Source organism: Cicer arietinum, chromosome 5 (assembly GCF_000331145.2).
Source record: "Cicer arietinum cultivar CDC Frontier isolate Library 1 chromosome 5, Cicar.CDCFrontier_v2.0, whole genome shotgun sequence".
Lineage (NCBI taxonomy): Eukaryota > Viridiplantae > Streptophyta > Magnoliopsida > Fabales > Fabaceae > Cicer > Cicer arietinum.
The window spans coordinates 65,916,971-65,927,641 of NC_021164.2; the positions used below are offsets into that span (position 1 = coordinate 65,916,971).

At 32.3% G+C, this 10,671-nt stretch overlaps 2 protein-coding genes across 2 annotated transcripts; one reads left to right on the forward strand and one right to left on the reverse strand.

Moving 5' to 3' along the window:
* The first annotated feature begins 728 nt into the window (after positions 1-728).
* Positions 729-3,276, forward strand: LOC101500453 (probable pectate lyase 5). The gene is made up of 4 exons (XM_004502302.4): positions 729-903; positions 1,727-2,470; positions 2,580-2,718; positions 2,853-3,276. Exons 1-4 carry the CDS (start codon positions 797-799, stop codon positions 3,078-3,080), a joined length of 1,218 nt encoding a protein of 405 aa, XP_004502359.1. The 5' UTR covers positions 729-796; the 3' UTR covers positions 3,081-3,276.
* A 516-nt stretch (positions 3,277-3,792) lies between these two features.
* LOC101500765 (T-complex protein 1 subunit epsilon) lies at positions 3,793-8,425 on the reverse strand. The gene is made up of 9 exons (XM_004502303.4): positions 8,079-8,425; positions 7,496-7,814; positions 7,004-7,352; positions 6,644-6,776; positions 6,435-6,487; positions 6,209-6,311; positions 5,774-5,940; positions 4,337-4,450; positions 3,793-4,195 (listed from the first exon to the last, which is right to left on the reverse strand). The coding sequence occupies exons 1-9, from the start codon at positions 8,275-8,277 to the stop codon at positions 4,025-4,027; spliced, it is 1,608 nt and encodes a 535-aa protein (XP_004502360.1). The 5' UTR covers positions 8,278-8,425; the 3' UTR covers positions 3,793-4,024.
* Between the last annotated feature and the right edge of the window lie 2,246 nt (positions 8,426-10,671).

Here is a 10,671-nt window from a genome sequence, read left to right on the forward strand (position 1 = left end):
ATTAATATTTATCAAAACAACATGATAGGATGTACATCGAAAATATGAAATATGTCAATCATCAATAACAAACACAACTTTACCTCATTTAACTGCCAATGCTATAAGCAGCATGATGAATAAAATGATATTTTATAACAAAAAACAAAAACAAAGTGGGAGATTCTGAAGCTATCATCTCCGAGGGTACTTCTTACATATAGACAGAAAATTCATATAGCTCAAATTTCATTATTTTTCTTTATCAATATATTTTCTGATTAATAATGTCCTGATCATGGAAAGGAAAAATTGTTACTAATTAATCACTGCAATTTTTTCTTAATCTATGTATCATTTACATTTCAAATATATTTGTGTTCGTCTATCTCATACAAATACTATTATGTAGTCATGATTAATAACTTTTATTTTTAAAATAATATTACTTGTTAATATTGTGTTAGATGTCCGTTACAATTCTTATTATGTAATTATAATTAATAACTTTTATTTTTAAAATAATATTACGTGTCAATGTTGTGTTAGATGTCCGATACAATTTTTATTAAAAGTGTATGAGTTGACCTTGGAAGAAAGATACCTCATGTGTAGGAAAGCAATTGTGGGGTCCCTAAATCTACAAATCACTTTAGACAATCACTTTTGTTTAATCAGGAATTTAGGATTCTTCCTGCACATTTTGTTATCTATATATAAGTTCAATTTCTATGACTCTTATAGAACAAGTCACTACTATTTAATTGTCCTACCAAATAGTAATTTTATTCTTGTCAGCACTATAGAACAAGGAATTATGGCATTTGCAATGTCACTAATGTTGCAGTTCTTGTTTCTTGCCCCGGCTTTGATATACTCTTCTCCAGTTGAAGATCCTGAATCAGTGGTCCAACAAGTGCAGAAGTATGTTATGCAGTACATTGTTTACGACCCCCCTACTCCCTTTTAATATTCAGACCAAATTTATAATGTCTTATTCCACAAAAAATGTTATGTTGGAAAACAGGGAGTTCTGTTTTTTTTTTCTTCATTTTTTGCATGAACATCTAGTAAACCAATTGATTTAATCGGTAGAATTTCACTGCAGGTCATACCAGAAAATACTAATCTAAAATATTTAGTGATAGTGTCGGTTTGATTTTGTAGTGACTAAAATTGATTTTAGTTAAATGTAAAATGATTTATATTTGTGTATGCTTAGGTGAAAGTGAGTTTAATAATAAATTTCAATGTAAAAACCACATTTTGACTCAAAAAGTATAAATTTTATCTTTAAGTTAGAATCAATTATACTCGAGCATCCAAATATGTCAATAACACTTTTGGATTTAATTTGTCTATCGTGAGTATAACACCTTCAATCGCATCTCATTACGTAGATATTTGTGGAGATATTGTAGAAACTAATGTAATAGAGTGATAAAATTGTGAAATTTGACGGTGCATAAAAATTAATCTAATATTTATTTTATTAAAGTTTGATGTCATATGAGTTTAAAACCAATATACTAATCATGTAGACAAGTTTTATATAGACATACATATATATTTCACTGTCAATGTTATTTATGATATGTGTAAACCTTATTTATATTTTAATATATAACTATCAAACTCTTTTGTCAAAAAAAAAAAAAAAAGAAACTATTAAAAAAATTAAATTAATTATGCAAATCATCTTTATAACTTTTAGTGATCTTTGGTTTTGTGTTGTTTGTTTGTATAGGAGCATCATTGAGAATGAGCAGAGAAGAAAATTGGGTTACTATTCTTGTGGTACAAGCAACCCAATTGATGATTGTTGGAGATGTGACCCAAATTGGGAAATGAACCGCAAGCGTCTAGCAGAATGTGCTATTGGATTCGGTAGAAAAGCCATTGGTGGAAAAGATGGTAAATTTTACATGGTCATTGACTCAAGTGATGACCCTGTAAATCCCAAGCCAGGAACATTAAGACATGGTGTTATCCAACAAGAGCCTTTATGGATCATTTTCGAACACGACATGGTGATTAACCTTAAAATGGATCTCCTCGTTAATTCCTATAAAACAATTGATGGTAGAGGTGCAAATGTCCACATTGCTGAAGGGCCTTGTATTAGAGTACAACAAAAGAGCAACATTATAATTCATGGCATACACATTCATCATTGTGTAAGAGGTGGAAGTGGCTATGTGAGTGATTCTCCTAATCATCGTGTAATGAAAACTAGATCGGATGGTGATGGGATTACAATCTTTGGTTCGACACATGTTTGGGTGGATCATTGTTCTTTGTCAAATTGTTTTGATGGTTTGATTGATGTTGTTCATGGATCAACGGCTATTACTATTTCTAATAATTACATGACACACCATAATAAAGTTATGCTTTTGGGACATAGTGATTCCTATGATGAGGACAAAATAATGCAAGTTACCATAGCTTTTAACCATTTTGGTGAAGGGCTTGGGGGAAGAATGCCAAGGTATGTAATTACTTAATTTCTCTCAATCACATGATAATTAAGTCCTACTTGCCTTTTGTTAATATATTTTTTAGAAAAACATGTTGATCTTCCTGCCCAAATTTTGCAGATGTAGGTTCGGATACTTTCATGTAGTTAACAATGATTACACGCATTGGCAACAATACGCAATTGGTGGAAGTTCATCTCCAACTATTTTCAGCCAAGGCAACAGATTTCTAGCTCCAGAAGATGATGACCACAAAGAGGTCAGAGATAGACTAAAAAATATTAAGATCAATATGAATATATACTACATTTGCTGCTAACTGATAAATGTAATTATTCTCAAAAAACTAATGTCATTATTCTCTTAAAAACCTAAACAAATATGATTTTTCAGATCACAAAGCACTTCGATTCATCAGATGGTGAGTGGAAGAACTGGAATTGGAGGTCTGAAGGAGATCTAATGTTGAATGGTGCGTTCTTCACATCGTCTGGAGCGGGAGCATCTTCTTCTACATATGCCAAAGCCTCAAGTATGGCAGCAAGACCACCTATGCTTGTGGCTTCAATGACAGCAGGGGCTGGAGCACTTAGATGCAAAAAGGGTTACCATTGCTACTAGACTGCTAGCTAGTATGAATTAGTTCAATTGTGACATCCATTCCCAGAAAGGGCAATGTAGGATAGAAGTGTGTGCTGTAAAGTAGTAACTACTAATATTAGAGAAAAAGTGTAAGTGTTTCTGTTGACAAAAATATGTAAGAACGTCTAAGTCCATAGTTTAAATTCATATTGCTCGAAAGGCTATTTATGTTACATCAAATTATGGAAAAATTCGACTATGCACTCTAAGAACCGTAAGTATAAACAATCAACTTCACGCATCCATTTGCAATCTTAATTGGCCAATCGTGATAGGAGTGGAAACCAGAAAGCCTATGGGCAATATTAATGTGTATTGCATGTACAACAAAACAATCCACAAGCCCCTAAATTGAATGCACTAGCAACAATAGTTACAAATTAAATTTGTTAACCTCGATGCACTTACAAAAAACTTATCGCAAAATTTAAAAAGTTCTATACATTTTATTAATAATAACTTTATATTAGCTTGCAATTTAAAACTTTGAAGCCAGGACTCTCAATCAAATCTCTCACCATTAAGATATTAGTATTTCCTAAAATGTCCACAAAAATATGAAATTTTTGAGACTTGATTATAAATCTATTTTACGCTATAATGTAGTGGAAATGAATTTTTTTCAGGAATATTAAATGATATAGCTGCTGCTTGCACGATCACGCTCGGATTTCAAATGACAGTAGCCTGATACAGTAAAACGAATTCATCGTATTCAAATTAAGATAAATGCATCAAACAAAGAACAGTCGCTGTATCATAATACATGCGACAGTCGCCCAATTCTAATACAAAAACATGCCAAAATCTTACATAAATTTACTTCAAGCTAAAATTCAAACTCAGACCAAAATCATACCACCGAACCAAATACCATCAGCTATTCTGCATCTTGACATGCAATGATTACAAAAATAAATATATTAGTACTCTGATGGGGAAATAACATCATCAATTTTCAATATCATCTTGACAACTTGGGTAGCGAGCAAGATCTGTTGCTGCTTTCCAATCAAAGTTTCAAAGACATTTTGCTCCCGCATGTCGTTGGTGCCAACATCATTGCAATCAATGCCAAAGTGAGGATTATTATCCTGCACAACGAGTTAAAGTCAGTCTCATGAGGTACAGAAAATTATATATACATCAATCAACTATCAACTATACATATAAAGCTTAAGTGCAAAGGCATAGTATTAACCAGGCTAAAAGCAGTCATCATGTTCAATTATTACCTTTATTTGCTGAGACTTCACAGCAGATAACGTTTCAATTGGTTGGAGACCGCTATTTTCAGCAAGGGCCATAGGGATAGACTCCAAAGCATCCCCAAATGCTCTAATAGCATACTGCAGGGGAAAGAAAAATCACCAATCAACAAAGCTTGGAACAATTACCAAATGAAAGCAAATTGGTAATTAGTAATGAGAATACAATTAGTAATGAAAAAAGTATTTTAATTTTTAATAAATTGTACTTTTTCTAAATGATGATAGGCAGACTCTATTTGTTTTATTTACATTTCTAGTTTCAAACTTTTTTAAATTATGATCCTCCTCTTTGATGTGTCTTATCAAATATTAACTGTATGTATATACCTGTGCAGTTTTGAGAAGAATCGAGAAGACAATTCTCACATCCAGGCATTCATATCATGTTAACAAGTATGGTTTAATTAATTATGTAGATCCCTGTGATATGTGTGGCTATTAAATTTCATTTCAGTACATAACTAGGATACTTCAAGGTGAGATTTTGGATTATCATTGTATATTAGAATATTCCCATAATCCCACAATTCCAAACATATGTATCAAAACATTGGTACCCTCTTGTATATTAGAATAACTCAAATGAAGATTCCCTATTCACGCCATCAAATGAAATTGTTGCTTTACTTAAAATTTAAGGATGAATCATTTGATCAAGACAAGATTCCTGAAATGTGAGATGTAATGCATATCAGGATTCCTATGTGATGCAAATTTTGCTGTCAGATCAACATCTTATAAGAATTTGGTTTCAGTCTGATATGTAGCAGTTTTTGGGTTATTTTATATCCTATTTATAGATCTTTTTTCTATTGTTTCATTCAGACTATATCCTACAAACTAAAATTAGAACTTAATACTCAGCCACAATAAAGGACAAGATTTTCAGTGAGACTGAGATAACTACAACAGTTCATTTCTACCCTCCATTTTCAGAACTTCTTTCTCTTTACCTGAAGTTGGAAGAAGAGTTTTCAATGAAAAATCAACTCCACAGATCCTTAAGATCTCTGACAAGGCAAAGTGAAGTTAAAAGATGGATATGGTTGACAGGCATCATGACAATAAACAGTCTCTTTATCACTATTTTGTTTCTCCTTTTTCAAAAAGGAAACTAATAATAAGGTTAAATATTTTCAATTACAAATTTTAACATTTTGGCTTGGACTTATTAATAAGTCGGGTATATCTCTTTGCCCAATTAAGAAATTAACACCAAGTTGGAGGGTCCACGTTAGAAGGGTCTATTACAACAACCGTGGGAGTTTAAGAATAAATTGGGATAAAAGTGAAAGTTTAAGATTACTATTTGCCATAACATTTAGTTTAGAGTGACTGTATTATTGTAGTTGTAAGCACATCTCTCAAATAAATTAAACTGTGGGTAAATAATATCCGCACCTGTTCTACTCCAGGATATCTATCAGCAGCTGCCTCCACGGCAATGGAGCAAGATATCTCGGCTGAACCACCACCATAGACAATTGAATTATTGCGAATAAGATTTCTAGCCACACACAGTGCATCGTGAATACTGCGCTTTGTCTCCTCAATAATCATTTTGTTACCTACCAATTCCAAACAAGACAGCTTTAATAAATTTGTCAAGGCTGATCAGACATTCATCACTCTTCAAAATCTATTATATGAAAGTCTATAAAAAAACCAAGAGTCTATAATTGCAATGCCATTACTACAGGCAATACATAAAAGGTCCATAAAATACAATATTGAACAACAAAACGGCTTGAAGACCATATTTTCAACTTAAAATTAATTGAGCATATAAAATTTGGTGTAAACCAGTTAAACGAAAATGTCAAAAATACACCTCACCTCCACGAATGAATATTGTTACAGCCCTTGAGTTGGCACAATGCTCAATGTACAGCATTCGGTCTTTAGTTGTGCCAAATGCTTTCTCTCTAACGATACCAGCCTTGAATAGATCATAAATTAGTGTTACTTAGTTACTTGTAGTAATATGTAAAAACATACAGCTTAAGAATCAAAAAAAGGAAAGGTCTTAGTAACCCACAAAAGGAAATCAAGATTGAGTTACCTTTCCCAACTTTTCTGGAGTTAACTCCTGGAACCGAGGAACGATTCTTCCACCTTCATTTACAAATAGATAATAAATAATTAATTTGTTAATAGACATAAATCGATAAAATCTTGAAATAGACTGCACTCATTAATCGTAAGATACAAAGTTATAGAAAGAATCATCAATCAAACTTTAAAATCAAAAGAATACTAATCCATGCATACCTGTTGCTATGGCAATCAATTCCAACTCAACACCACCGACCCATCTAACAGCTGGTAAGTTCCTGTGCATCAAGAGATGATTTGCTTCATCATCAAAACCCCATTGGCAGATAACAAGGGTTGCACCTACATCCTGCATATCAACATAAAATGTCATTTTCAATGAAATTCAAACACGCCCTAGCAGGAAAACCTTATGTTTATAATCAATTTGAATATAAATCCCAATTAGCTCATACACCAGCTATAAGAAGGTGTACTCTGCTCAACAAAGAAAGATCATAGGAAAAAAAACAAATTAATGGTAAAAATTAAAAAATCATTAATAGAATATTTACAAGACTCTCAATGAAATCCAACCTTGCATTGTTGAACCATGTCATCAAAATATTTCTGTTCTTGTTTCCTTAAGGTCTGGAACTTCTCCACTGTATCAATATCAACCTTATGCTTGGTTTTTGGCTTCGGTGGCTCAAATGGGCAAGTCAGGATGGCAATTTTAGCATCCTCAATTTGCTTTGGCATTTGAGGATGGCTCATGTCCTTGTCAACAACGATTCCATATATCAACTCGGTATCTTCCAACTTTCCACCAACTTTTCCTTCTACTTTAATTAAATCCAAGTTAACGTCTTTTCTCTCTAGATCAGCAACAGCAAGAACAGCTTTGACAGCAATCTCAGCCAAGCTACGCTTGCACCGATTTACTCTGCAACATTAAAACAGAGAAAAATTCATAAATTATAAAGTTGCAGTCGTTTATCATAGTAAAATACATAAAAGAAAGGCAAAACTGAATGCTATTGTAAACAGGTACAAGGTAGATAATACATTGATTAAGTAAGCACTTACATTTTCGACGACAGAGTTGTCATACAAGTCTGAATCAAAGGCTCCAAAATAGTTTCTCCAAACTCAAACTTATTCGCAATTCGCTCAAGATTTTCAACAGCAATCCTGGACGCCATTTCATATCCCTCAGCAATCCTGATGGGGTGAATTCCACGTTCCAAAAGTCGTTCAGCTTGCTCAAGAAGAGATCCAGCTAACACAACCACTCCTGTAGTACCATCGCCGATTTCATAGTCCTGACTCCTCGACAACTCCACCATCAGCTTTGCAATCTGGTTATCAACATCCATCTGTTCCAATATCGTTGCCCCGTCATTTGCTTCACACAAACACACACACAAACTATTACTAAAAAATCACAGTAACAACGACAAATCTCATACTACTCACTCGGCTGTTAGAAGTCACACATTTAACACATTTATACCATTTTTTATATAAAAAAGCGTAAAAATGGATATTAGGGTTTCATTTCGTTCAACAGTGAGAAAAGTTACATGATAAGGTAGAAAGTAGAAAGTGCATAGCATAAGTAAGAGAATGAGATGAAAATGAAATGAAGAGAGGAAATGGAAATACATACAGATGATGACGTCACCGTCGGGACTCTGAAGCATCTTGTCCATGCCTTTAGGACCGAGAGAAGTTCTGAGAATACGAGCGACGGATTTACCGGCGGAGATGTTGGCTTTCTGAGCATCGAGACCTCTAAGTCTGTTCTTCGACTCTTGCTCTTTCAGGATTATGTAAGGCCTTCCGTAATCGTCAAAAGCCAACGCCATTTTTTGTTCTGTAAGATCACGATCCCAAACCCTAACCCTATGTTGTTATTTTCGCTCGCGATCGGAAAAGTGACAAGAGTGTATAGTTGAAGGAGTAGAACCCTAAACAACGACACTCTCTCAACTTGCTATTGCTATGCTTCTAACTCCTTCCTTATGCTTCCCACCTTTTTCTCAGATTTTTCAATTACAGCCCGATAACGTTGGGCTTATTATTTCTAGGTTGGGCTTTTAAGTTTTCTCTTGAGGAAATAACTAAACGCACCACCTATTTTGCGAAGTGACTAATACTAAAAATTGTGAGCGTCATTACAAGAGGCCTTTGAAAAATAGTGAGATGAGAAGTTAATATTGTATGTGGGTCATTAATAAATATGAGTTTTCAAATAGATGAGAAGTTAATATTGTATCTGGGCCATTAATAAATACGAGTTTTCGAACAAATATTTGTAAGTCATTTATGCGGTAGTTGATTGTGTGTCGAATATAAATTTTTAATTGATTGCGTGTGGAATAGAAATCTTTAATTGATTGTATACAAAAATAGCATAACTGATAGATGTATTATTGACATTGAAACGTCACAACTGTAAATATCTTGTAAAACTACAGCATGCAATTATTCATTGATACACTTTACTGAATGTGATATCCAATGTCGTATAGTGATGGCGTCAACCACGTCAGTTAATAATGTAGTAAATTATATATACATCTCGACAAGATAAGTCATTACACAGATAATTTCAAAAGATGAGCAAGTAATATCTATACATATTTATATTGAAAATTGTATGTGCGTGACAATATCCTACTTGATGCACACTTAATGCAACACAATGTTTATAAATGATGTGTGTCCCTTATGGTGGCCATAAGACGTTCCACAACAATCTTCCTATAAGTCAAATTTATCAGGCACTATCCAAAATGGAAGTAACTAATGTATACCCTTGGCAAGTGTCAAACAACTGGTTCAAAGCGCCACAAGTAAGTTGTTGAATTACAGTTTTTATAAAAATTTAAAATAAGATATAAATGATTTATTTAACATAAGACGTCAAATATAAACAATACAAATATACGTTTTTACATATAAAATAACCACACGAGTCCCACTTTATTCATATGCATATTGCGACACAATTATAAATATGACTAGATTATTGAAATTTTTCAAGAAGGTCATGTTAACAGAGTATAACTTTTGTTACAAACAAAATGCAATTAGTGCATATCATTATTGCTATGCTGCTGATAGTACATCCTGAAGACGATCTACAGCATATGAACTTGTGTACCAATGGCGGTGGCTGTCTTATTCATTGCATCAATAGTGATACTCCCTCTAGAGTATGTACTTTTTTATTGAGGTCGTGTATATTCAATTTGATCTACTACATTTTATGTTAACATATTGATTAAAGACAAGATAAAAAATATGGGATAACATTATAAAAAAAAATACTCATTTTGTAGTGGATTTAAAATATTTTGTGGTAAAAAAAAAATTCTCAAAAATTATTAACTAAAAAAGTTTTCAAATATATTAAAATTCAAATTAATTGTTATTTATGACTGAAAAATTCCTCACATTGGACTAAAATTTCAGCAGGTTTTTGTAGCGATCTAAGCTCTCACAATGCTCCAACATTGTGATTTTGTGAGGGATTAGACCGCCACAAAATCCTGCTGTTCCAAGAAAAGGATGAAACCATCCCTAAAACGCGCGCACAAAAAAAAAAAAAAAAAAAAACTTGGTGAGGATAAAGGCCGCAAGGAATTAAGTCTTTTGTGATTGCCTAGGCCGCTACAAAGACAATAGTTTTTATTGTCTATGCCGCCACAAAGACTCAGTGTTTTCCTATAGATATAAGTTCTCCTCTCATTTTTATTTACACTTTCTCTCTATATTCTCTCTAATTTTTCTTTCCACCTTCTATTTACAAATATTTTTTCTCCAACTTTCCTTTCTACTTTTTCTCTTGAATTTCTATAAGTTTTTATTTTATATTTTGTTTTTTAATGTTATTTTTATTTGAAATTATTTATTTAATGAATATTATTTAATTTTTATCTTGATTGCTGTGTTATTGTGTTTATTGAGAAGAGTTGTTAGTTGTTTGTAAGCTTCAAGTCACACTACCCGACGTCAAATTAGTAAGTAATACATTTTAAATATGAATTAGTAAGTTATATAATTATTATTAAAAAAATTATATGGTTATAAAATACTTTTAGACTTAATATTTTATTTTATAATGGAAAATATATTATTTTTTAAAATTATATATAATATTATTTTTAAATTTTAATATTAGTAAAATTTGTTAAAAAAAAAGTACTAGTAAAATATTTAAATTGTAAAATTTATACTAAAATTCAAAATGTTGA